The sequence below is a fragment of the Arabidopsis lyrata genome (assembly GCF_000004255.2).
Source record: "Arabidopsis lyrata subsp. lyrata unplaced genomic scaffold ARALYscaffold_3, whole genome shotgun sequence".
Classification (NCBI taxonomy): Eukaryota; Viridiplantae; Streptophyta; class Magnoliopsida; order Brassicales; family Brassicaceae; genus Arabidopsis; species Arabidopsis lyrata.
The window spans coordinates 6,604,552-6,629,645 of NW_003302553.1; the positions used below are offsets into that span (position 1 = coordinate 6,604,552).

Sequence of the window (25,094 nt, forward strand, 5' to 3'; positions counted from 1 at the left end):
AAATTTAGTGGCCTCCTTGATCAATGGATCCACTTAAAAATAATTACTTTGATATTTCAAAATTTTCCCCAATCCCTTATCATATTCTCTAGTTTCACTTTGATTAGTTAATAAAATTTTCCCCAAACCGTGTTGTGGATTGAAACATGAGAACAAATGAACAATATGGCACTCTTGGAACAAACGCCATCACAACCACTGTGAGCCATCCCAATTATAAGTTTTACGGTGAAACATAGATGGTAATAACTTAATCAATGCCATCCATATTTTGTAAGAAAATTGTATTTTTTTTTCCTTTTTCGAATTGTACTGAACAAAACCTTTTACTATGTTTTAAAATATTTTTGAGCGTTTGAGACCGTAATAAAGGTTTTGTTATTTGTTATGCTTACAGTGAAAAAAGGTAATTAGTACTTAATTTTGTAAAATAATAAAAAATAAAAGTGAAATGAAAGAAGGTGGGAGAGGTGATGCATGGATGGGAGTCCCAAAGAGAATCGAATCAGCTCAGTTCCTTTTTTTTTTTTTGCCCACTTTACTCTTCTCCAAGAGAATGGACTCCAGATATTAGCAGTTTCCTTCTCTTTTATTTTTTATTTTGTTAATTATAATAGAAAAATCTTAGTATATTTCGAAGATTGCCAATTTTTTTTCTTTGTTCAAGTTAATTTTAAAAAATTCTGGGAATAAACAGCGAGCGAAATAAAGGAATATTAAAGTGAGAAATAAAGGAAAAGATGGTCAAAACGAAAACATCGAAGAATTATTCCGTCACCATCACCCAAATTTATCTTTATTGAAACTCTCTATTTTGCCTCATCCCTTTTGATTTTCCCTTTATCTTTTCTTTTCCCCTCTTTTTATGTTTTTTTGACCCATAATTATATTAGTGTTTTTTTCACTATTATATTTGTATGGTTTTCTCATATCTATCCCATCGACGCATTTGTAATCATTTTGTTGTTTATACCATTTCAAACTTAAATCGTATGAAAATCTTCTTAACAAATCTTAGGAACGAATTTTGTTTTTTTGTATGATTATTGTATTGATAGTAAAATTGCTATCTACCATATATATTTTGAAAGATTATATTAGCTCAACTTTGTTTTAACCACTTTCAACATATAAATCGACGAGCTTCGATTATATCTATTCGCTTTAAAATATTATATATTCAGAGTAGAACATGCAACAACAAAGAAATAGTGCAAGCTAGAAACATCATTTAAATATGGCAAATCCTAACGCACCATGAAAAACTAATAATCAATATCCATCACACTGATCATTCTTTATATTAAAGTTTACAAATTTTGTTACGTTGCTGCTAAGCAAAGGAGAACTTGTATTATATTTTTTGTAAAAAGATAAGAACAACAAAAGATAGTGAATATTCAAAATTCAAAAGTGGTATAAATTTTTATTCGTGTCTCGGATGTCGATTCCTTTGCCTCCTTAAAGTATAAATGAAAGAGACTTACCATAATGTAATTGTGAGATTAAGCTACCTTTTCCTATATCAACCAAAAGCTTATACCACGTCGAAGATACCGAATCGATTCTCTATTCAAAGACATATCATCTTTATAGTTATATATGTACTCCTTTATCTAGTTTCATTTAGCAATTTTGTTTTCATTTTTTGTGGTCTAACCGATTTCCTAGGGGTTTTAATACCTATTATTTTTCAGTCACAAAATGGTATCCACGTTAAGAAATATGTGTATGTATATTTAGGTGTGAAATTTGAAGTATCTGGCTTATAATGTTACTAGATATATATATATAGCAACCTATCACAACATAGATTGATTCTTGTAATTTCAAATTAGTTGTAAAATAAAACTACTTGAATCTCGGATATCACACAAAATGGTATCCACGGCAACTATTTCTCTGCATTCTTCGCTATCTACCACAGTACCGTTATATAGTCACAAGTTTTAACAAAAACAAAAAAAAAGGTTCATATACATAAACAATTTCTATTTTATTTTATCAGCTTATAATATGTAGTTTATATATATATATATATATATATCGATATAAAGATTTTTAGTTGTGAATATCGTTACTTCTGTTAACATTAACGTGTTAATTTGTTTGTAATAGGTAAGCAAGGTCGCCTAGCTAGCTTAGCCACAAGCTACTTGAATTAAATACTATCGTTCATTGGTAACTAAATGATGAGCTTCCTTGGTTTTGAAGCGTATAATCATCAATTAATAAAATATAGTTATGAAATGTATAAGAGCATAAGAGATAGAGGGTCCAAAAAGGTACGAGTCAAAGGACTTTTGTGTAGAGCTAGAGGTTAACAAGATCTCTTTCTTTTAGTTGGATGTGGGCTCCTAAGTTGTTTTGTTGGCTTCTTATGACTCTTAATTTACTTAAAATTACATTATGCTTTGACCCAAGATTCTAACCAAAGTGCTTTAAATTTACAACTGTTATATAAAAATATGAAGTGATCAAGACGATAAAAAGAACGAGTAGGTGACAAAAAAACATGTCGAGCAAAAAATCAAGTTGTGGCATCAACTATGGAGTCTATCTTTGACTATGTCTAATTTTGCATAAAGGAATATTAATTTGAAACAAACTATTTATAACATAGGTGTTTTTCAACAACATGCGTTATGCATGTTTCAATTGATCATGTGATGATGTAATAAAGACATTAATAAAATCCATTATACTATATAGTATATACATATCTAGTATAACATATTTCTAAATTTTTAATTCTTGATATGAAGTACTTGTAATTGTGAATAAGAGTTACATGAACATGCTTCAATCTAATTATATCATAATACAACAAATCTATGGCCAGAGTAATTATTTATCCATATCAAAAAAAATTATAGGCTTGGGAATATCAGCCGGAATTTTCACTTAATTATTTTAAATATTCTCGGTTTTTTTGTTGCTCTTCTTTTGCGAAAGTTTACAATATTGAGGTGAAGAAAACGAAAAAGTAAATTATTGATTTTTTTTTTCTTTTTTTTTTCAAATCAGCCACCAGTTGTTCTTGTGTGTTCTATTTAAGCCCATCCTCTTCACATCACTCTTTCAAAGCCTTGTGTCTTGATTTCTTTCACTAAACTCATATAATCACATACCTCTCCAAGTTCATCAAGGTCAGTCTCTAATTTATATTATTTTCTAACTATTTGATTATTTTTAGATATTGATTTCAGAAATATACAGCCACGAGCAATTGGCAAATAATACGTTATACGTGATGAATATAGTAAGAAATTGATCTTCAAAACTAGAATAAGCGTATATATATATATATGTATATAAATATCCACTACTGTACATGTTTTTATACATATAAATATAATTTTGTTAGCCACACACTTGATGTTTTAGTCCTAATTAACTTTTAACGAAAGCAAGAGTTCATTTTCATTAGTTGCGTGGTACTTGGCAATCTTTTTTTTTTCTTAGAAATATTTCTACTAATCTTTTTAATGGAAGTATCTAATCGAAATATTCAAATTGATATGCATGTTACAGAAAATAATATAAACGCACGCATACAAGAACTGAAGAATGAACAGACCCGGAGATTGGAACTGCAGGTCATGCAACCACCTCAACTTCCAGCGCCGTGACTCTTGCCAGCGATGCGGTGACTCTCGTTCCGGCCCTGGTGGAGTCGGTGGCTTAGACTTCGGTGGTTTCGGCGGCAGAGCCATGTCTGCTTTCGGATTTACCACCGGCTCCGACGTTCGTCCCGGTGATTGGTACTGCACCGTTGGAAACTGCGGGACACACAATTTCGCTAGTCGCTCCACTTGCTTCAAATGCGGCACTTTCAAGGACGAGACAGGCGCTGGAGGCGGAGGCGGTGGCATCGGCGGTCCGGCCATGTTTGACGCCGACGTTATGCGGTCTAGAGTCCCCAGTAACGGTGGTCGCTCTAGCTGGAAATCCGGCGACTGGATTTGCACTAGGTACCAAATTAATACACTTGGTTGATATAATCACATAACTCGATTATTAATAATATAATATATAGTTTTTATACGTAGTTTAAAGTTCGATTGATAAAGATTATAATAATTGATATTGAAAACTAGGATTGGTTGCAATGAGCATAATTTTGCAAGCAGAATAGAATGCTTCAGATGCAATGCACCAAGGGACTTCAGCAACAGAACCTCTTTCTAAGTTATACAAAATGCTTTTGAAGTTGCCTTGTGTCCAATTTCTTAGGTAATTCAGCTTTCAAATATATTCTTCAGCAAAAAAACTTTCAAATTTTAATTTTTTTGCACACGAATACTATTTCTGCCTATGATTAAGATATTGTATTTGATTATATTGATATGTTTTTTTTAAGCACCGTTTGGATCAATGGAAAGGAGAAGCAGGAGCAAAAGAGAATTAAAAGATGATAATTTTGTTAGATGTTGCAATGAGATCCAATATTGTAACTTTAGCTGTCGTGCTTTTGGATGTATTATCCATTTTTATTATATTTCTTTTCTTTTCTTTTCCTTAATTCGTAATTTTTCTTTTGCAGTTTCTTTTTAAGAGTTTTATTATTCTAATCATTGTACGCTGCATGTCTTTCTTAAAAGAAGATTCTCTTCTCAATTTCATCGCTTTATACATGAGTTGCTACTTTTTTTTTGTTTTTGTTTTTTGTTGTCCAGCCTTTTCATCGTAGATTCTAATAGACTGTAATATACTTACAATCACTTTTTAGTAGACATAATTTTATCAACATAGTGACTAGTGACTGCAATAATAATCAAAATTTTACAAATTTACCCCCAAAATTGTCTAACTTCCAAACTATTCTAAATTCAAAAAAGTTTAGGATATAATAATACGAAGGTTCTTAATCAACAAAAACATATTCCGCCACATAGTGCGAATTCTAATCTAGTAATATTTGTATTTCTAAAAATCAAATTGAATTACTTGTTTTTTTTTTTCTGAAAGAAATTGTTTTGATGATTTATATAAAATGTACTGTAATTTGTAAGACTTATTTTACCTAAAATGCAAAAACAAATATCATATTTTATATAAAAAATGGAGCTAAAAGCAAATTAATAAGGGGGCAATAATGGGCTTATTATATGGGCAATAAAAGCCCAAATAAAACAAAAGTTATAATGTTTCGTGCTTCGTTGTACAAAGAGCACTCTGGTTGTATCGAACGAGCGAAACCCAACCAACGACGAGCGTTAACCTCAAAATTTTGATTTGATCATCTCCACACTCGTCAAATCGTGTGTCCTCGTTCCTATCGTTATCGTATCAGCTCACAATCTCATTCTCTCTTTCCTTACATTCTTCTGTTTCTCGAATCCTTGTCTCCCTCCATGGCTTCATGTAAGTTTCTCTACCTGTCTCCTGTTGTCTTAATTGTTCCAGCTTCTTGGGATCGTCGTACACGAGACTGGGTTTTTGCTCCCACATTCAAATTTGAATTTTTTTCTTCTCTTAGAATCATATTCATCGAAAAGTTGAAACTTTGGTGATTCTGTTTATTGAGTGATATAGATACTAAGAAAGGGACTTAATTTTGAACAATTAGGTTGATTTTGGTATATAATTAGAGATCTAAAGTTGAAGAATTTCTCTTCAGTCTTCGTATCAATGGAGATAAGATTAAAGTTACTTCCTTTAATATTGACTTTGCGAAGCTAATCTAATTTGATACATGGTTTATCACCATTGCCATGAGTTTGGCATTGATAAATTATTTCCGAAATCTGTATTGCTTAATACGAATTTCTCGACAATATTACTTAATCTCTCACTGTTGAGTATACATGAGTTAATTCTTAGATATTATATTTTGAATTTACTTAAAACCTGCTGGAGCTATCTTGGATTTAGTGTATAAGACTTGCTTATGTACAACTTAAAAAAGTGAGTGATCATATTGATGATTTAGTGCAGATTTTTGTCTTTCTTTTTGACTCGTCTTGTTTTCGCTGATTTTCCTCAATTGAGACCTATGCGTATGTTTCAGGTAGCCTAGGAGTTCCTAAAATTAAAATCTCAGCAGTAGACCTTAGTAGAGTAAGATCTGCAAGCTTTCTGATACCATACAATCAAAAATCATTGCTTGGGCAAAGGCCGGTGAAGTACTTGAGCCTGAGGACAACGTTTGGGTCTGTGAAAGCTGTCCAACTGTCTACTGTCCCAGCTGCAGAAACATCAGGTACACTTATCTCTATATGTTTTCTTATCTTCTGGTCTTTCTTCTATGGTAGAATATGCTCATTTTAGCGATTTTACTATCGATATGTTATGCACATCGAGTGTGTTCACATGTGGGCTGATGTGTGCATGGAAAGTGTCTTATTTTTCCTTTAATGATTTCTGATTTATTCTTCTTATCCACAGCTACTATAGAAGTAAAAGATTCTGAAGAGACCAAGTCATCTCGATTGAACGCTCAGCTCGTTCCCAAGCCCTCTGAGGTGGGTTTTCATTTTCCATTAAATGTTAGGATGTCATTTGAAGAACTCTGGCTGATGATTTCTGAATTTCTTCTCCCTTATTGTCTAATGGAAGAGAAGAGAAGGTGTTATCTTGAGGAGTTAGTGGAAAATTCACTTGTTGCTTGCACTGTTAAAACCATTTTTGAGTCTGTTTTTTAATTGGATGCATTCTGTTTGATTTATTTTTCGATCTTTAGGTGGAAGCCCTTGTCACTGAAATATGCGATTCTTCATCAATTGCAGAGTTTGAACTGAAAGTAAGGCTCTTACTCAGTTGAATGGTTGTCATGTTATTGCTCTTTTGCAGAGTCATTTCTGCTAAGTTTTTGAATAGGATTCTTATCTAATTTTTTTCTGCTTCTTTCATTTGCACATTCTAATAGCTGGGGGGTTTCCGACTATATGTAGCAAGGAACATAGCTGACAATAGTAGTCCACAACCTCCGCCAACTCCTGCTGTAGCTGCTTCAAATGCAACTACCGAGAGTCCTGATTTGAATGGATCAGCTTCCTCTACTTCACTGGCTATCTCAAAACCAGCATCGTCAGCCGCTGATCAGGGTTTGATGATTCTCCAATCTCCAAAAGTAAGAGACCACACAACTTAAAGGCAAAATATAATATGCTCTGTTGGAAAATGATATCTTTTCTAATTCTGGGTAACTTTCCGTTAAAAAGTGAAAAAGAGAGGTGAGTTTCAATCAGAAAGTTGATCCCAATCTAAATGGTGTGATATGTGCAGGTAGGGTTCTTCAGGAGATCCAAAACCATAAAGGGTAAACGCCTGCCTTCGTCTTGTAAAGAGGTATAACCAATCTTCTTGAACAGAAGAGTGTTTGATTTCATGGGGGAAACCACTGACTAATCTCTTCTTTGCTCTTGTTTAATCTGACAGAAAGACCTAGTGAAAGAAGGTCAAATTCTGTGCTACATTGAACAACTCGGTGGCCAATTTCCAATCGAGGTTAGATAATATTCCATTTGAATTTCTGATTTAGTAATTATCTATCTCTTGCTTCAACCAAGTCAGTTAAAATTGCTTCTCTGTTTTTCGATCAATCTTCTAGGCTGATGTTACCGGCGAGGTAGTCAAGATACTTCGAGAAGATGGAGGCAAGTCTTTCTTCATCCTTAACCTTTCCTCGTTTTTCTTAAAACTTTCCGTGTAATGATTTGTTTCTCTTGTTTTCTCATTCGGAACAGAGCCTGTAGGATACAATGATGCTCTCATCTCCATCCTTCCATCCTTTCCGGGGATCAAGAAGCTTCAGTAAAACCAAATTCGAGCTGGTTTTGAGTTATGATAATGTTCCTTGTGTATGCTTTTAGACAAAGAAACTTCATTCATATTTGTATTATGTTTCTCTTTTGCTTGTATGAAAGTTCCTCCTTAAGACTGCTTTATTCTGTATGTTTTTTTTTTATATATAAAAACATTATGATAGTTTTTTTTATCGTACAGACAATTCCAAGATTTTAACGATAGGTGATTCTAACAGTTAAAGATTTGGACATTGCTGTTATTTGACAGTTGATTCCTAACGTTGGAGAAGAAGCTGCTTTCTGAATTTTTGTATAAATGCCTCTGCTCTTTCGTTGATGTCGCGTTCCTTCACCACTGGCTTCCTCGCCGGAAATTTCTCCACCGTCGCCGTTTCTCTCTTAGGCTGTTCTACGGCCCTCCTCGGCTCATAGGTTGATGATCTGTAACCAGAGAATATGAGATGAGAGAAACGTTTATTCATATGTTGTTTCTTTAACACTAATGCTTAATTCTTGCTTTGTCTTCTTTTAAGTACTCAAATGATTTGTTTGAACATATCTATATATAGATAAATATATGCATAACTATTTGTAATGTATGAATAAAGATAAAAGATATGGCTCTAGATACATTGAACTTTTGATAGAAAAGCTTTTTTTGGATTAAGATAAACCTTAGTTTATAGTGCGAAATCATTAGATACGCATATGTTTTTGTATTTCTTTTTCAAAATTCCTACTTTTGAATCTTGATTTTTTTTGTTAAAAATCTTTCAAAGAATTTCAGGTTTTTATTTTCCTCATTTTCTTGAAGATTATCCTACTTTCGACTATTAAACATTCCGATAATATATTCTGACTACACATTAATGCATATAATACTATTTTCTTTCACGAATTGATGCATATTATAGTATATAATGAATATGAGTCGATGATTTGAAGTTTCGAGAAAATATAAAAGACTGATAAAGTATGTGCCGTGATGAAGACAAGACAACCATAATATTAATCATAAGAAGGAATACAATTATTGAACTATGGCCTAAATTTGTGCCTAACTCCCACTTTAATTAGCTAAGCATATTATCCTTCAGGAGATTTTGTTTTTGTCCTTAGATATTTATGATCAATAATAACGAAACGAATGAATAAACTGATTAATCCATGCGTCGTGTAACGAGAATCAAACTTTTTTCAGTTAAAAAATGAAAATTAAATACAAAACCAATAATTAACCATCAAAACATTGCAAGCTTCAACCAAATTCTTCAAACTCTAAGCCGGTGACGTAAATAATATAATAACTCTCAAATAAAATACACAAAAATGATTAATCTCCCTAATAAAAATCTACGCAGCTATCTTTAAGCTCTCCATGCACAACACGGTTCCTACAAGGAAAAAAGGAAATGATAAACGAGTTTTTAAGAAAAATATATACAAATTTATCTGATGAACAGTTAATGGACTATATATAGTTACAATCTGAATATCAGAAAAAGAAAAACTAACAATTTTCAAACATGCCAAAAATATATAATACCTCGATCGAGTGTACATATTAGTTCCTGTCCAGTAACTTGAGAACTGTCACACAATTAAATAAAACCTTAGTTAGTAATATACACACGAAAATGAAGCCTAATTGAAAGTAATAAACTAATAATATATATGTTTAAAAGTTTATGGAATTGGACCTGAGAAATTAGGAGGAGAGTTACTCAAGATGTACAAAGCGTCACGCCATTCCTGAGGTGTTTTCTTAGAGGCCATGGCTCGGCCAATTGTGACCAAAGCCAGCGGGAGGCCATCGCACTTGGCTGCAACCTCTTGAGCAACTTTGGTTATGTCCGGGTGGCTCTTCACTGTATCTTCTCCCGCATTCTTCTTAAACAAGTCCCAAGCTCTCTCCCATGGCAGCTTCTCCATTTTGATCTTAGTTTGTGCTCCCATTTCCCGACAAACCTCGTCCGAACAGGTTGTAAACACGATCTTTGATCCGTTCTGTCCATCCGGCGGTGGCACACCAGCTTTCACTGTTTGACAAATTTAAAACGCTAAATATTTAGACCAAATCAAGGCTAGGGCAACTCATGAAAACTTAGTTCACAAGTCAAATAGTTTCTTGGATCACAAGTAATCGTATACCTAGATCGACTTTCTCCCAAACGTCGTCAAGGAACAAAGCGAATCGTCTTTTGCTAAGTATCTCGAAGATCTTACCGGCTTTCTCTTCCTCTGTCTTGTTCGTCCACAACCTATCAAGAAACCCTATCTTCTCTCGGATAGTGTCCTGAATCCTTTCAAGATTCAGATTCTTGGACACAAACACCCAAATCACAAAGTCAAACCCATTTAACTTGTGCTGAAGCAACCTGTTGTTGACCTGAGTCAACACCGTCGTCTTCCCAACACCTTCCACGCCGTACAACCCAATAATCCCGGTGTTATCCACCGTCATACACCGCCACACTAGCCCCGAAACCGCCTCCAATCCAACCGTCTGATCATCTCTATCAACGGTCGAAATCATCATCGATCCACCAATGCCACTATTCTCAACCACCACATCGAATGTTCCTCTACTCTTTATCTCATTAACCTCTTTCAGCTTCTTGCAAAGCTTCTTGTCCATCTTGTGACAACTCATCATGCTTGATCCATTTGAAGAAGAAGAAGACATCATCGCTATCAAAATTTCTTCTGCTTCTTTGATCGCTACATCGGCTTGTCTAAGCCAGACCTGGACTTTCTCGAGACGCTTCAGCTTCTGCTGGTCTTCATACATTTTGACCCTTTTCATCACATTGTTGCGTAAATCCTTGAGCTCCTCCGTCGCGGTTTTCAGCTTCTTCACGTTATCGTTCTCTTTTCCTACGTAGATGCATCGTGTCACCATACTCTTGAAATCTTTTCCCATCCTTACTATCTCTTTTTTCTTTAATTCAACGAATTAATCACTCAAAGAACATATAAGTTATAACCATATAAGTATATAGATAATCGTGTTAGCCATGGCTTGAACTGACCCGCACGTTGTTTTTTGTATATTTATTCAAGTGTTAGTCGCTGGAGGACCTCAATATTATATTTATTATCCTATTTTATTCGATCGTGTGATTAATCTTAGATGATTGACCACCAGCTACATTATTGACAATAATATGCATTAAATAGATAAACATTAGTATACTGATTTTTATTTGTTAAACCAAAAAAATTCGTTGTCTCGTTGATTGTCTCGTGTTATGGTTATCATGTCATAGACTTTACAATCCTACATACAAATTTAACAACCAACATGGTCTGATGGAGATGGGAGTTTTTACATCGGTTTATACAAAGTTGTGTTCACAAAGTCTCACTTGCTAAACCATGAAGATGTCACAAGAATGCATGGAAATACAAAAGCTGTCTTGGATTATCATGTTTTACATGGAGGAAATGGTTGCTCGCATATATATGGATGTATAAAACTCTGTTCTTGAGCAGAAAAGCATTTGCAGAGGTAAGTCTCATAGAAATGAAGAGGAAGAGCTGAAGAAAGCTCTTTGGGAGGTTCATAATAAGAATGATTTTGAAATTGGCAGGGGATCTGGATTGCCCTGACTGCTTCTGTGATTCAAGCTGTAATCTTAAACACTAGTTGTTGCTTATTTTCATTAAATCGTCATATTTCAATCGTTTTTTTTTTTAAGTTCAGCCGCTATTTTAGAATTTAATAAATTAGTACATCCCTTCAGAGCTTAGATCATCACGCTTCCCTAAAACTACTCGAAAAAGATCATAGACAAGGCTGCTAAGCTAAAGAAGAGATTGTCACAAAACCGTAGCTGTTTTAAAGATAAAAATGTCTATAATTATAAATTGAGGTTTATATGATTCTACAGTTTAAAAGTCACCGAAAGATGATGAACCGAGCGTTGCAGAAGCTACTTCTTTACCAACGACCAGCTCTTTTTTTGTAGTCTTAGTCTTTGGATGTTATAACGAGCAAACCCAATGCACCAATGAGTATATACTGAAAGAAGAGAAGATGGAAAAAGATGTTAATAGTGAGTAAATATATCTCAAAGTCAACAACCATGACATAAATTGCAGGTCGTGTTAAAAGATTGTACCTTGATGATAGGCTTTTCTGTCATGATAATAGTTACCCATCCAACATAAGGCAAGAACCTGAAAAAGAGCAAAAGGGCACCATTTACGACTACTGAGTATTGACATTTTCTGAGCAGTTTTAATGAGATCACACGGCACAAAAGCTTGTTGAATTAGAGTGTTTACCCAACAGCTCTGCCCATGATATGGTGCCTATGAAGCCAAAGTTGTCCTTCAGCATAGAGACCGATGTCATCAATGTCATTGTTGTCACCTGGAAAATGCAAAGGTGTGTCAAGTAACCCATGAATTTATTACTATAAACTATAAAGGGTTATTCTTATCCATTCAGACCAACAAACTAGCACCTTTTGTTAGAACATCAACTTCTTTAGTATCTCCCCTCTCATGAACCTGTGATATGTTAAAACAACAAAAAAGCGAGTGAGCCATCAAGTGTAAGTATCGTGAACCTGTGATGTTCAGAGATGAGAAAATGTACGAGAAACATTACTTTGATTGCTCGATGAACAATGGGAATTTCACGACCCTGAAAAAAGAAAGCATTAAGACAAATTAAACCAATAGCAAGAAACGAAATTCAAAGGAAGATAGTAAATTGATGGAAACAGAACAGGAGACACACTAACATCAACACTAAAAACAACAATCTCCCCTGCTCGAATAGGCTCATCGGTCATCCGCAAGAACAATATATCCCCCTGTCACATTGGCCTCAAAATCAATAACCAAGAACCACAGAACCAAATGCAATAAGTAAACTATTTTCAAAATCTAAAACCAAACAAATGTGACTTACTCTCTGAAAGCCAGGTTCCATGCTTTCTGAGAGAACAACAACCACAGGTGATTCACTGCCAGTGACACATATCAATGCCTTCCAAATTATCAATGCAGATGTAACGATCATACCTATACCCAAAACAAAACCAAACCTTTATATACGAATCATATCTAAGCTTCTCAAGATGTAACATTGGTCAAATCAAGATACCTATTTCTCGTAACTAAAACACAAATGAGGTTAAAGCAATTGATATCGAAACGAACCGAGAGTGATAGCCTGAGTGAGAAGCTGACGGATCTTGATAGATTTAATGGAATCTACAGTTTCTCCGATGAAACCCATGATTCTTCTTCCTTCAATTTCTAGCCAAAATGATTGAATCAGATCCCTTTGACCCTTCTCCTTCAAACGCGTTTCAGTGGAGAAGAGAAAGATACACAGATTTGATTTCTTCACGAGCGTTTCTGCATATCGGTTTAAATATCGAAATGTCCGGTTTTCTACTACTAGTAAACCGGTTTAAATATTAATGAATATGTTTCAATTTAAACCCTTGACTATACCTTTATTACGGAAATACCACAATTTACGGCAATAAATGGCAATAGATTTGTTTTTGATACAGTATGTGAAATTTTTGGTTTTTGTTATAAATGTTAAAAAATCTTATTGGGAAAATAGGCTTTTGAGGTGGTGACTGGTGACACTTATCAACACAAGTAGACTTCAAACTCCCAATTAACTTATACTTATCATAGCCACTTATATCTTTGAACTTTTGAAATCTTGAATTAATCACCTAAAATATATGTAACCAAAGAGACAAATGAAACTAATACAGCATTGTAAACTCTAAGTCGTTTCCCTCTGCTTTCAAAATCCCATATTGGATCTTGCATCGGTTGTGTTGTTCTTGGTTGCACTGATTGTGCCAACATGCAAGTTTGTTCCGGCAATTGCGTCGATGACAACATATCTGGGGAAAGGGCCAAACATTCTAGACCTGGTACAGCAAGTGTTGACACACCTCTCACGTTTAAACACTGTCCTTGTGCGACTTGTCCTGATCCTGATGATGCCGTTTCTATTTTCACGTCTCTTAAGAAAATCTCTGTGCATGGTACTGTCTCGCTGCATCGGAAGTCAACGCCGTACTCTGACTTCGACGTCCCAATGAAATTGCTATACACCACTTTGCTCACTTCCACTGCCGACGACTACAAAACCAAAGCAAAAGAATTTACATTTTCTTATCAAAAACAATCTTATGATCAAAGTGAAATTGAGCTACGTACCTTATGATCTTTGGCTTTATCAGAATCTCCACCGTTATAGAGCTGATCGATTATGATTGGATTTTCAACATTATCTAGAGTAATTCCATTGAAAGTAATCATTCTCGCGTAACCCGATCCGCCCTATGTATATATAACCAGATCTTGTTTAAAAGAACAAGAAAAAGAAACACAATGTAAAATGACTTAATTAATGAGAGATTAATAAGAAAATTCAAAAGTACCTGCCAGGTTTTGATCCGAGCACCATTAGTAGTTCCTCTAAAGTTACAGTTTTGGACACATACATTCTCCACTGTAGCTGTCTCCCCATCTTTTCCCAAGCTTCCTATGCTATACATTTTACAACTATACATGGTTTATGTAATGTATCATAGATAACATTTTGTAGTAGAATTTTAATTGGTTAACCTTATTCCATGGCCTGGTCCGCAATCTATACCAGAAATCCGGATATTAGACGTCCCCGAATTAATCGCAATGCAATCATCACCTATCAATGATGATAATCAGTAAATTCCAAACGACATTATTTAGATAGGACATTTGGTGGACCGTCTATTTTGACATGTAAAGATTGCATTCATACACCAAACCCGTTCTAAAACTTGCTTTTGTTTTTAATAATGTACATAGACTGAGGCAATACAAAATCAAATTTGCCCAGAGACTTCAAATTGAGTTTCATACCGGTACCGATGACGCAATCCTGGATGACAACGTTGGATGAAGAGCCTACGTCGATTCCATCAGTGTTAGGACTTGATTCCGGCGCATTTATCCGTAGACTTGAGATGGTCACATAGTTGCAATCGTTTATGTGAATGTGAGCCATTGGACTATCTACATGCGTTAACCCACTCAATCTAAGGTTGTTGCAGCTCTTGAACTTCAACGCCTAATCTCAAAATTATCTCGTTTTTAATTTTGATAAAAGTGCAAACAAAACGAATCAATGTTTTGGAAAAAGAACACCTAACGTGATACTCACGGTAGGTCTGGAGCCTTTGTGTTCCCACCAGCTCGAACCCTGACCGTTAATTTCACCGCCACCTTCAATCACAAGTCCTTCAATGTCTGTAAAAAGAATCCATTGATCTTTGTCTCCTTTCCAATTTCCTTTACTCGATGCAACCAGATTGCCTAATATCTTCAATTAAATTACTAATCTTACTTCAGCATATTTGTCATTACTTAAACAGAAAAAGCAGCTTATTCGTCATTAATATTAAAAAAAAAAAAAAAAAAAAAAAAAACAGGGGAAAAACAGTGTACCTGAACAAAAATTGGGGCCGATTTGCAAGAACCTTGAAACTTCAGGGGCTGTAACATAAATGTCACCCCTGCCGGAACGACAAGCTGCCCATCTCCTGTTCCGCTACAAACAGCTTCCCAAGCTTTCAAGAACGCCTTTATTTTAATTTATAATTTTCCAGGAAAAAAGTTTGATATTTTAGGAACTTTTTTGGATGTATAATGAACAAATTACAACTACAAAAGCAAATCTTTTACCTGCGAATCGTCTGTAACTCCATCACCAATCGCTCCTAATTGAGTAACATCCAATGCATTTGAAAATGTGAAGATTTGGAGAATGAACAGTGAGAAATTCAAGAACCAGGTCTTCTTCTTCATATATTTTGGAGAAAAAGAGTCAAATCATGAATATGTTTACAACTAAAAGAAAAAATGTTGTTGAAGCTAAGGCTTTACTATACTACTCTATAGTATACTACTTATATAAGATACATATTTACATAGAAAAGAAGATGCTAAAGGACTTTACCATGTTTCGGATATTTGTGGGACAGTGGAAGACAATGTGTGAAGAAAATGGATATACGAATACGAACACGTATATGTACAATTTATTAACAAAATAATGATACAGTACCTATCAAATCTCATATTTATTGCCAGTGTCCATGAGGCGTCAGAGTGGGCACTGTATTAATTAAAAAATAAAAAGGTTCTCCTAAAAGTACGTAGCATTGGCTCTGACTGGTATAATTTAGAAGAATAGAAAAGAAAAAAGCTGGAGGAAAAGAGAAGAAAAGAAAATTAAATTTTAGAAGAATTATTTCAACCATATAATTGTAGTAGGAAGCTTTAACCATTTTTATGTTACTTTTGAGATGAATTAGGAAGAAAACAATTCTTCTAACTTTTATTTGACTGGTTAACTTTTAGAAGAAAATAGAAGAATTATAATTCTTCTGTTTAGTTTTCTTCTATAAGATGCTAACAGTCATATCCAATTGTATTTCTATTACAATAGTATTAAATAAAATAAAATAAAATGTGTCTTCATGTTTTTCAAGGAAATAGTATTATCTATTCCATTTTTTTTTTGTTAAAGATGTTTTTTGGTTCCATTTCCCTTAGTTTCGTTTGATTTTCAAGGAAATATTTGCAATTATATAGCAAAAGTAAAAAAGATAAGGTTATGAATCAACTTTAAATTAAACAGTAAACACAATGTATATGCCGCGATTTATATGATAGTCCGTCCACTCAACAAAAACTAATATGTACATATAATCTGAATTGATATTTTGAATGCGTATTAAAATGTGTATATATCATTTTTGAATCCGACTTGAGAGAAGTGGTCCACGGATGGATTACATGATACCCGAGTGAGGCATATTCAATCCTATCAAAAAGATATCATGCTAAATTTGTCTTCTTTTGACAAAAGTTTATTGGTTTTCAGACCTAGAAACTTGTAATCATGCAAGCGAGTGACAAAGTTTATTGGTTTTCAGGCCTAGAAATTGTAACCGGGCAGTGAATGACAAAGTTTATTGGTTTGCAGACCTAGAAGTGTGAACGGGGCAGCGAATAAAGTACCTCATCACTCTTACGCTTACGCTTTCCCGATTCTAAATCCTTGGTTATATAATTTTATATTACAATGTGTTACGGTTATTTGTTGTGACTAATGAGTGATGAACCGGATCGTATAACTAATTCCTTTAGTTTGAAGAAATGTTGAGCAAAAAGCCATTTTATCCCAAGAAACTTGCGTTCGCTTCTTCTCTTTTCTGTCTATTTTTGACTTGAACAAAATTTGGGGGTGAACCTTTTTAATCACCTCCTTTTTCTTTAGCCAATAAAAATATGACATGTCATATTATATTTAAACAAAATAAAACACTAAGGAGGGGTTATTGGTTCATGGATTTATAAGAAATTAGAAATCCAAATAAAAATCATTTGTTATTCAATCATTGATTTTAAAATTCTAATAAAAATCATGTATTATTGGTTCTATGATTTAGAAATACTAGTTAAAATCAGATGTTATTCTTTTAGTATTTGTTTTTGGATTTGAGAATCCAAATTATGTTTTAAATGGATTTGTATGGAATTGAAAGTGAAAAATAGAAGGATTGAAATCTATGGATAAACACATGTTATTTCAAAATTTATATATTTTGATTCCATAATTAATAGAGAATTCCAAATCCTATATGGATTTACAAATTAATAAACCAATAACACCCCCTAAATTTAAAACCAGGAAAACAAAAGAAATGAAACAAAATCTTTATTTTACTTAACGTCAATGTTGACGTCTTATTTTGACGTTAAGTATTTCTTTTTTTTAATACAATTTATTTTATGAACAATTTTTGGGTTTTTATTCACCTCTTCTTATTCTAACTAATCATAATCTATTCTTTAATATAAAAATTAAATTCATTTAATTATAAAATCTAAACCCTAACCACTCTTTTATAAACCCAAACCGACATATAATCTCGTCTAATTACAAAATCTAAACTCTAATCCTCTTTTATATAAACCCAAATCGACATTTACCTTCGTTTAATTATAAAATATAAACCCTAACCATTCTTTATAAACCCAAACCGATATTTAAACTCGTTTAGTTGTAAAATCTAAATCCGTTTATAAATCTAAACTAATATTTAACTTCGTTTAGTTATAAAATATATATTCTAACTCTTTTTTATAAATCCGAACCGATATAGAACTTCGTTGGCAGCAAATTAAATTATACAAACAATTAATTGAATTTAAATTTTTTTCTTAGATGTCAACATTTTAATTGGTTAGAAAAAAAGAGATAAATAATAAGATTCATCTCTAATAGTAAACCCAATTTTATAAAAAATATGCATCTAACCGTATCTATATCTTTGTATAGAATAAATTATATTAAAAAATGTACTTAACGTCAAAATAAGACGTCAACGTTGAGTTAGTATATATAAAGATTTTGTTTCCTTTTTTTGTTTTCCTGATTTTAATTATAGTTTCTTATTTTGTTTAAATATAATATGACTTGTCATAATTTTATTGGTTAAAAAAAAAGAGGCGAATAAAGAGGTTCACTTCTAGGAGTGAACCCAAGTATGTTTAGTTTTTAATTATTATTTTTTGTTTCGGCTTCGTTTTTGGGTTTTCTATATATTAGCTTTTTATTTTTGTATATACTAATAATAATTTTAATATAGTTATTTAAATTTAATTTTTTTTCCAACTAAATGAGTTAAAGTATTCACTTTCTTATCAAACTCGGAATCAGAGTTCAGACGGTCCAGACTCCAGACATTAGGATTATTCCAAAATACAGGCCTAAATACATGTGTCAGCAGAATGTTAAACCACTATGCCCAATTATGGCCCATATAACAATATCATTATCAGGAGCTGCACCTAAATTTCGACCATCTCTTCTTGATCATTTTTTCTTGGGTCTAATATTAAGGTGTATTTTTGTAAGACAAATCTAATTAATAGCTGAAGCACTAAAGGAAATGGGTCTATATAGCTTCTGTAGCCACAAGGTTATTGCAAGTCCAAGCAAAAAAAGAAGAAATAGCCAGAGAGTTAGATCTCGAATAATTATATAGAACTGATTCACTTTCATTTCTTGTTTTTTTTTTTTTTTTTTTTTTTTTTTTTTTTTTTTTTTTTTTTCATTTCTTGTTTCTCTCTTGATGTACCGCAATCCGACAATTCCACCGTTTTCTTTCTTACTTGTTATAGTAAAACTGAAATCTAAAATTCTGTAAATCTCACTTATATTGTTTTGATTAGTCTCTAGTTGGAATAGATAGAGGAGTTTGACCGGCACCATCAGCCGATGTTAAGTCGATATACTTCAAAATAAGCCTCTTGCATCCTACCATTGTGTTACCATATTGCCTTCTATATACCGTCCCTTTGATTCCCGTAAATGATACATCGCTGCTGTTTACCGTTTTCGCATCCATGTAATAAAAATAATAAAAAACTGGATCAGAGACTACAAATCTTGAAGCTTTTGGATTTACTTAAGCGTCATAATGATTTAGGGTGTTGCAGATGCGAGTTAAGAACTTATAGATATTCACATTAGAGACTATTTAAGATGTCTACAAATGCATTGTATAATCCCCACATGGCCACGTTCCGTTTGTGAGATAATATTTTTATACATCTATCAACATTACATTCTTCTTTACCAAAAAAATAAAAAAAAACTTTCCCAATCTTAAGTAACGAAGATGTGTGAGATCCAATGATGAAGCACTTAAATTATTACTAGTGTTCATGTCATTATCCGACACGTACTACTTGAGAAAAGTAGACCATAAAGTATCCTTCTGATGGACGGTGAGGATTCTGCTTGGGAAACGACGTCGTAACATTTGGATGCAGAACGTTGGGCGCACGATTTGGATATCTTTCTCTCTTTTTTTGTTTTTTTTTTGTCTCCCCCTATCCTCAAGTCAGGGATTTTATTACAACTTTGAATATTTATTTCCATTTTTTTTGTCGGCCTTCTTTAAACTTTTCAAGATTTTCCAATTAGTCGCTTAACTTTCTCTTTTCTCTTTTTTTACTCTTATCACATAAATTTAAGTTTCATCCAAAATTATATTATTAGGATGTTGAATAACATAATCCAAAGTAATCCAAACACAATTATATTGTTATTTAGTTGCATGAGCTATACAGTATAAAGTTCTAATTAAATTGAAAGGAGTCTCTTGAGAGTAACTATTTAGGGCCTAATTGTGAAATTAACAAAGTTTAGGGCTGAAACTAGAAACAATGCGTACGTTGGGTCACTGTTAAATCATCAAAGATATGTAGAAAATAATGAAAAATGGGGCCCCACACGCTCCAATTAAATATCAGCAGCTCCACAAAGTAGCTCTTCCACACGGACCAGATCCCGAATTCTTCCTCTGACCACCGACTGATTGAGTTTCTCCGATCAGATCTCACTTTGTGGGGAAAATTTGAAGTTAGTATTTCTCTAAACCCTCTACTTCATCTCTGTGATTTCATCCATTTTATATCCTTCTTCTTTTATGTTTTAGTACTTGTTTTGCGATTAGAAGAACTCATTTGATTTTAAGCTCTGAGAGATTAGTGGAACTCGCTGACTTTTTTGTTTGGTTTAGGATTCTTAATTATCATGTTTGGATAAGCAACGATCGGTTTCATTTCTATGAGTTTGTTGGCTTTTGATTTGATGATCCTTTAGTGTTACTCTGATCTGATCTTTTGTTGTTCTGAGTTAGATCAGTGACTTTAGTTTCAGTATTCAAGTAGTGTTGGTTGTATTTTGGACAATACTGCGAAATTTTGGCTACTTAAAAATTTTGATGTCTTTTTGATACCAGATCTTTGAGATTCTATTATGATTCCTGGATCTCGTTTTTTTTTTTTTAGTTTTGTCGGAAACTAAAAAGTGGTTCTGGTCAATTGTTATTGTTGAAACAGGTGAACAAATGGCGCAGCATCTGTTGCACGGGACTTTACATGCTACAATCTATGAAGTTGATGCCCTCCATGGTGGTGGAGTCAGGCAAGGCTTCCTTGGCAAGGTATATTATATATATATAGCTTTGTTGTTGGTTTTTTGCATCATTTTTGCTATCATGTCTTCCTGTGATTTTGTTTTTTGGTTTGCACCAATCCTGATGTTTTATTTTGTAGTTCAAATTAGGTTGTGGACTAATATGTTATGAAAATGTGCTGCATAATTTTCTTGAAGTTGTAATTCAAGATTCACATTTGATCTTTGTTTTCTGATGAAACTTGCAGATTCTGGCAAATGTAGAAGAGACGATTGGTGTTGGCAAAGGAGAAACACAGTTGTATGCGACGATTGATCTGCAAAAAGCTAGAGTTGGGAGAACCAGGAAGATTAAAAATGAACCTAAGAACCCAAAGTGGTATGAATCATTTCATATTTACTGTGCCCACTTGGCTTCTGATATCATCTTCACTGTTAAAGATGATAATCCCATTGGGGCCACCCTTATCGGAAGAGCATACATTCCTGTTGACGAAGTCATTAATGGCGAGGAAGTGGATCGGTGGGTTGAGATCTTGGATAATGACAGAAACCCCATTCATGGAGGATCAAAGATTCATGTCAAGCTCCAATATTTCCATGTTGAGGAGGATCGTAACTGGAATAAGGGCATCAAAAGTGCTAAGTTCCCTGGAGTTCCATACACATTCTTCTCGCAGAGACAAGGCTGCAAGGTTTCTCTGTACCAAGATGCTCATATTCCAGACAACTTTGTCCCTAGAATTCCTCTCGCTGGAGGGAAGAACTATGAGCCTCAAAGATGTTGGGAGGATATTTTTGATGCCATTAGCAACGCAAAACACTTGATCTACATTACTGGTTGGTCTGTTTACGCTGAGATTGCCTTAGTGAGGGACTCGAGGAGGCCGAAGCCAGGAGGAGATGTGACCATTGGTGAGCTGCTCAAGAAGAAGGCTAGTGAAGGTGTCAGGGTTCTTTTGCTTGTTTGGGATGACAGAACCTCTGTTGATGTGCTGAAGAAAGATGGGCTCATGGCTACTCATGATGAAGAAACCGAGAATTTTTTCAGGGGAAGTGATGTCCATTGTATTTTGTGCCCTCGTAACCCCGATGACGGTGGTAGCATAGTCCAAAGCTTGCAGATCTCTACTATGTTCACGCACCATCAGAAAATCGTTGTTGTGGACAGTGAGATGCCAAACAGAGGAGGATCAGAAATGAGGAGAATTGTGAGTTTTGTTGGCGGTATTGATCTCTGTGATGGAAGATACGACACTCCGTTCCACTCCTTGTTCAGGACATTGGACACAGTCCACCATGATGACTTCCATCAACCTAACTTCACTGGTGCTACTATCACTAAAGGTGGTCCAAGGGAGCCTTGGCATGACATCCACTCCCGTCTTGAAGGTCCAATTGCCTGGGATGTCATGTATAATTTCGAGCAGAGATGGAGCAAGCAGGGTGGTAAAGACATTCTGGTTAAGTTGAGAGATCTTGGTGATATTATTATCACCCCTTCTCCTGTTATGTTCCAAGAGGACCACGATGTGTGGAATGTCCAATTGTTTAGATCCATTGATGGTGGAGCTGCTGCTGGGTTTCCCGAGTCGCCTGAAGCTGCTGCTGAAGCCGGGCTTGTAAGTGGGAAAGATAACATCATTGATAGGAGTATCCAAGATGCTTACATTCACGCAATCAGACGGGCTAAGGATTTCATCTACGTTGAAAACCAGTACTTCCTTGGGAGTTCGTTTGCTTGGGCCGCCGATGGTATTACTCCTGAGGACATCAATGCCCTGCACTTAATCCCAAAAGAGTTATCGCTGAAGATTGTTAGCAAGATCGAGAAAGGAGAGAAGTTCAGGGTGTATGTTGTGGTTCCAATGTGGCCAGAAGGTCTCCCAGAGAGTGGATCAGTGCAAGCTATATTAGATTGGCAGAGGAGGACCATGGAGATGATGTACAAGGATGTGATTCAGGCTCTTAGGGCCCAGGGTCTTGAGGAAGATCCAAGAAACTATCTGACATTCTTCTGTCTCGGAAACCGTGAGGTCAAGAAAGATGGAGAGTATGAGCCTGCTGAGAAACCAGACCCCGACACAGATTATATGAGGGCGCAAGAAGCCCGCCGCTTCATGATTTACGTCCACACCAAAATGATGATCGGTAAGTTCGCATTTCAATTGAAAAACACTTATACAGAAATGTTTGTGCCTGACTCACTTGATTACCCGTTTGCAGTTGACGATGAGTATATTATTATTGGGTCTGCTAACATCAACCAGAGGTCAATGGATGGTGCAAGAGACTCTGAGATAGCAATGGGAGGTTATCAACCACATCACTTGTCCCATAGACAACCAGCTCGTGGCCAGATCCATGGGTTCCGTATGTCACTCTGGTACGAACACCTGGGAATGCTCGATGAGACCTTCCTCGATCCCTCAAGCTTAGAATGCATCGAGAAAGTTAACCGCATTTCTGACAAGTATTGGGACTTTTACTCAAGTGAGTCACTCGAACATGACCTTCCCGGTCACTTGCTCCGCTACCCGATTGGTGTAGCCAGCGAAGGCGACATCACCGAGCTTCCAGGATTCGAATTCTTCCCGGACACAAAGGCCCGTATCCTCGGCACCAAATCAGACTACCTGCCTCCAATCCTTACAACCTAATCTCACTGCGCATGTCGAGTAATGATCTCTCTCTCTCCCTCTCTCTGCTTTGCTGCTGTTGTAGCTTTGAATAAACTTGAGTGTCTACCTTTAGAATTAATAAGTTAATGGTTGGTGTGATGATGCAACTTTTTTACCCCTTGGTTTTATATTCGTACAATGACGTGGTGAGAGAATGTAGCTTTGTGATCTTCTTTTGTTGTGGTTATGTACCTTTGAACTTATGAATCTTATATCTGATCCTTTTCTTTTTATTGACTATCATCGCAAACAATAATAGTGTGTTTCACATCAAAGTTTTAGAGGTAGCTTACTGTTTTATGCATCATATAAGTTCATCAGTATACAGACTGTAGTGAAGAGATCTAAACCACAGTGAAAGATATAGCTGAACTAACAAAAAAAGTTAAAACAAAAATAGCAATGAACTAGGTAAAACATACTTTATCATGAGTTTAAGAAGGAAACACGACACGACACACCGGACAAATCCCACAATTCCTAAGCCATTCCTCTCCACAATCGCGATGAAACACGTGCAAACACGGCATTCGACCCGCCTCCACAGCCGACCCAACTCGGATCATATCCATACATATCACACAATATCCATCATTCTGAACAACAACCGTCGTTAAATGTGTCTCCACCGCCTCATTGTTCGCTGGAGCAACCGCAAATCGCACGTCTAGGTGATCATCATCCTCACCGGGAAACCTCGACACAGTAACACCTAACGTTACTTGTAGCCTCTCCACGTTCGCATCATGTTTCTTCAAATCCTTAATCTCATCAGTAAGAGTGCTAACAATCGCATAATAACAAGGGACTTGGAGCAAATCGAGAATGTAGTAGACGATGGCTAGTGTATGATCACCATCTCCACCGAACAACCATTCTCGATCAAACTCGTGAGTTTGCTCAACGGTTAGAGTTTCGAGTTTGTCAAAATTGGGAAGATCTTCTTCTTCTTCTTCTCCGTCGTCATTATCTTCTTCGGCACGAGTGTAATGCACTTGGAGATCGAAAAACAAGTTCTGGTTCTTGCGTAGACCTCCGTCGTGGTTGTTGTAGATCCGCTTAACATCGATGAAGCTGTCCACGTTATCGTTTACATAGAAAACCATTTGATTTGTTGGAAGAAAAATGAGTTTGATATTTTCTTGTGTTTTAGGGATTTAATAGAGATTTGAGAAATAAGAGTCAATTGAGTTAACGGCAAAAACCTGAATAAAGGAAAATTTCCTTTTCTTATTTTTCTCAGAAGAAGAGGGATAAGATGATAAAAGAAGGAGATCGCTAAATTTTCGTAACAAGCTGAGCGAAACATTCATGTTAATTATTTTAACTTAGGAAATTTCCTTTTAACTCAAAACTACTGAATATCAAGTATCAAACAATCTTTTTTTTTTAGAATATTTAATCATAACTACTTTCCTTATTTCCCTATTCTCATAAGCTACTAGGTGGATTCCGAATTAAGGTCCCAATAGTGTATTTCAAATCATTTTTAAAATATTCTGTAGCATATAAATTGGGCCGATTTAGGTAAGAGTAAAATCTTCAAAATAGTATAAATAAGAAATAATTTTTCTTTTATTTTTTTGACAACAAGAAGTAGTTATTTAATACAGTAAAGGCGTATTTGAT

The 25,094-nt window shown here is 34.8% G+C and overlaps 7 protein-coding genes across 10 annotated transcripts; 3 read left to right on the forward strand and 4 right to left on the reverse strand.

The window, feature by feature from the left end:
- The first annotated feature begins 3,047 nt into the window (after positions 1-3,047).
- LOC9321170 (RNA-binding protein FUS) lies at positions 3,048-4,657 on the forward strand. 2 transcript variants are annotated; one of them, XM_021033775.1, is made up of 5 exons: positions 3,085-3,149; positions 3,220-3,262; positions 3,535-3,974; positions 4,101-4,236; positions 4,364-4,657. In XM_021033775.1, exons 3-4 carry the CDS (start codon positions 3,571-3,573, stop codon positions 4,189-4,191), a joined length of 495 nt encoding a protein of 164 aa, XP_020889434.1. In that variant the 5' UTR covers positions 3,085-3,149; positions 3,220-3,262; positions 3,535-3,570; the 3' UTR covers positions 4,192-4,236; positions 4,364-4,657. The 2 variants fall into 2 exon arrangements, with proteins under 2 accessions (XP_020889433.1, XP_020889434.1); XM_021033774.1 differs by lacking the exon at positions 3,220-3,262 and having other exon boundaries at positions 3,048-3,149.
- Positions 4,658-5,172: 515 nt separating this feature from the next.
- On the forward strand, positions 5,173-7,947 carry LOC9319024 (biotin carboxyl carrier protein of acetyl-CoA carboxylase). The gene is made up of 9 exons (XM_021033030.1): positions 5,173-5,367; positions 6,014-6,205; positions 6,391-6,467; positions 6,686-6,745; positions 6,872-7,075; positions 7,231-7,293; positions 7,384-7,452; positions 7,556-7,601; positions 7,692-7,947. The coding sequence occupies exons 1-9, from the start codon at positions 5,358-5,360 to the stop codon at positions 7,760-7,762; spliced, it is 792 nt and encodes a 263-aa protein (XP_020888689.1). The 5' UTR covers positions 5,173-5,357; the 3' UTR covers positions 7,763-7,947.
- A 542-nt stretch (positions 7,948-8,489) lies between these two features.
- Positions 8,490-10,780, reverse strand: LOC9319025 (putative disease resistance protein At3g15700). Its single transcript, XM_002885058.2, has 4 exons — positions 9,903-10,780; positions 9,452-9,790; positions 9,298-9,341; positions 8,490-9,145 (listed from the first exon to the last, which is right to left on the reverse strand). The coding sequence occupies exons 1-3, from the start codon at positions 10,672-10,674 to the stop codon at positions 9,316-9,318; spliced, it is 1,137 nt and encodes a 378-aa protein (XP_002885104.2). The 5' UTR covers positions 10,675-10,780; the 3' UTR covers positions 8,490-9,145; positions 9,298-9,315.
- A 761-nt stretch (positions 10,781-11,541) lies between these two features.
- Positions 11,542-13,169, reverse strand: LOC9321171 (signal peptidase complex catalytic subunit SEC11C). Its single transcript, XM_021033113.1, has 8 exons — positions 12,927-13,169; positions 12,676-12,788; positions 12,506-12,577; positions 12,370-12,405; positions 12,224-12,269; positions 12,042-12,129; positions 11,876-11,933; positions 11,542-11,775 (listed from the first exon to the last, which is right to left on the reverse strand). The coding sequence occupies exons 1-8, from the start codon at positions 13,003-13,005 to the stop codon at positions 11,725-11,727; spliced, it is 543 nt and encodes a 180-aa protein (XP_020888772.1). The 5' UTR covers positions 13,006-13,169; the 3' UTR covers positions 11,542-11,724.
- A 119-nt stretch (positions 13,170-13,288) lies between these two features.
- On the reverse strand, positions 13,289-15,845 carry LOC9321172 (probable polygalacturonase At3g15720). 3 transcript variants are annotated; one of them, XM_021033112.1, is made up of 9 exons: positions 15,745-15,845; positions 15,471-15,587; positions 15,234-15,368; positions 14,950-15,108; positions 14,649-14,856; positions 14,370-14,451; positions 14,183-14,306; positions 13,959-14,081; positions 13,289-13,880 (listed from the first exon to the last, which is right to left on the reverse strand). In XM_021033112.1, exons 1-9 carry the CDS (start codon positions 15,745-15,747, stop codon positions 13,455-13,457), a joined length of 1,377 nt encoding a protein of 458 aa, XP_020888771.1. In that variant the 5' UTR covers positions 15,748-15,845; the 3' UTR covers positions 13,289-13,454. The 3 variants fall into 3 exon arrangements, with proteins under 3 accessions (XP_020888771.1, XP_002885106.1, XP_020888770.1); XM_002885060.2 differs by having other exon boundaries at positions 14,183-14,291; positions 15,471-15,797; XM_021033111.1 differs by lacking the exon at positions 15,745-15,845 and having other exon boundaries at positions 15,471-15,678.
- Positions 15,846-20,015: 4,170 nt separating this feature from the next.
- LOC9321174 (phospholipase D alpha 1) lies at positions 20,016-23,700 on the forward strand. Its single transcript, XM_002882913.2, has 4 exons — positions 20,016-20,226; positions 20,709-20,812; positions 21,033-22,935; positions 23,011-23,700. The coding sequence occupies exons 2-4, from the start codon at positions 20,717-20,719 to the stop codon at positions 23,442-23,444; spliced, it is 2,433 nt and encodes an 810-aa protein (XP_002882959.1). The 5' UTR covers positions 20,016-20,226; positions 20,709-20,716; the 3' UTR covers positions 23,445-23,700.
- A 53-nt stretch (positions 23,701-23,753) lies between these two features.
- Positions 23,754-24,801, reverse strand: LOC9319026. The gene has a single exon (XM_021033842.1). It carries the CDS (start codon positions 24,569-24,571, stop codon positions 23,900-23,902), a length of 672 nt encoding a protein of 223 aa, XP_020889501.1. The 5' UTR covers positions 24,572-24,801; the 3' UTR covers positions 23,754-23,899.
- Positions 24,802-25,094: the final 293 nt, after the last annotated feature.

Excerpts from the sequence above, each read along its gene's own strand:
- LOC9321170 (XM_021033774.1), top strand. The coding sequence starts at position 3,571 with ATGAACAGACCCGGAGATTGGAACTGCAGGTCATGCAACCACCTCAAC. Across the intron at positions 3,975-4,100 it reads GGCGACTGGATTTGCACTAG|GATTGGTTGCAATGAGCATA; the intron begins GTACCAAATTAA and ends ATTGAAAACTAG.
- LOC9319025 (XM_002885058.2), bottom strand. The coding sequence starts at position 10,674 with ATGGGAAAAGATTTCAAGAGTATGGTGACACGATGCATCTACGTAGGA. Across the intron at positions 9,791-9,902 it reads TTGGGAGAAAGTCGATCTAG|TGAAAGCTGGTGTGCCACCG; the intron begins GTATACGATTAC and ends TTTGTCAAACAG. Across the intron at positions 9,342-9,451 it reads CTCTCCTCCTAATTTCTCAG|TTCTCAAGTTACTGGACAGG; the intron begins GTCCAATTCCAT and ends ATTGTGTGACAG.
- LOC9319026 (XM_021033842.1), bottom strand. The coding sequence starts at position 24,571 with ATGGTTTTCTATGTAAACGATAACGTGGACAGCTTCATCGATGTTAAG.
- LOC9319024 (XM_021033030.1), top strand. Across the intron at positions 6,468-6,685 it reads TCGTTCCCAAGCCCTCTGAG|GTGGAAGCCCTTGTCACTGA; the intron begins GTGGGTTTTCAT and ends TTCGATCTTTAG. Across the intron at positions 7,602-7,691 it reads GATACTTCGAGAAGATGGAG|AGCCTGTAGGATACAATGAT; the intron begins GCAAGTCTTTCT and ends CATTCGGAACAG.
- LOC9321174 (XM_002882913.2), top strand. The coding sequence starts at position 20,717 with ATGGCGCAGCATCTGTTGCACGGGACTTTACATGCTACAATCTATGAA. Across the intron at positions 20,813-21,032 it reads GGCAAGGCTTCCTTGGCAAG|ATTCTGGCAAATGTAGAAGA; the intron begins GTATATTATATA and ends TGAAACTTGCAG. Across the intron at positions 22,936-23,010 it reads CCACACCAAAATGATGATCG|TTGACGATGAGTATATTATT; the intron begins GTAAGTTCGCAT and ends ACCCGTTTGCAG.
- LOC9321171 (XM_021033113.1), bottom strand. The coding sequence starts at position 13,005 with ATGGGTTTCATCGGAGAAACTGTAGATTCCATTAAATCTATCAAGATC. Across the intron at positions 12,578-12,675 it reads TGGAACCTGGCTTTCAGAGA|GGGGATATATTGTTCTTGCG; the intron begins GTAAGTCACATT and ends CCAATGTGACAG. Across the intron at positions 12,270-12,369 it reads TTGTTCATCGAGCAATCAAA|GTTCATGAGAGGGGAGATAC; the intron begins GTAATGTTTCTC and ends AACATATCACAG.
- LOC9321172 (XM_021033111.1), bottom strand. The coding sequence starts at position 15,593 with ATGAAGAAGAAGACCTGGTTCTTGAATTTCTCACTGTTCATTCTCCAA. Across the intron at positions 15,369-15,470 it reads GAGTTACAGACGATTCGCAG|GCGTTCTTGAAAGCTTGGGA; the intron begins GTAAAAGATTTG and ends ATTAAAATAAAG. Across the intron at positions 15,109-15,233 it reads CGGCCCCAATTTTTGTTCAG|ATATTAGGCAATCTGGTTGC; the intron begins GTACACTGTTTT and ends ATTTAATTGAAG.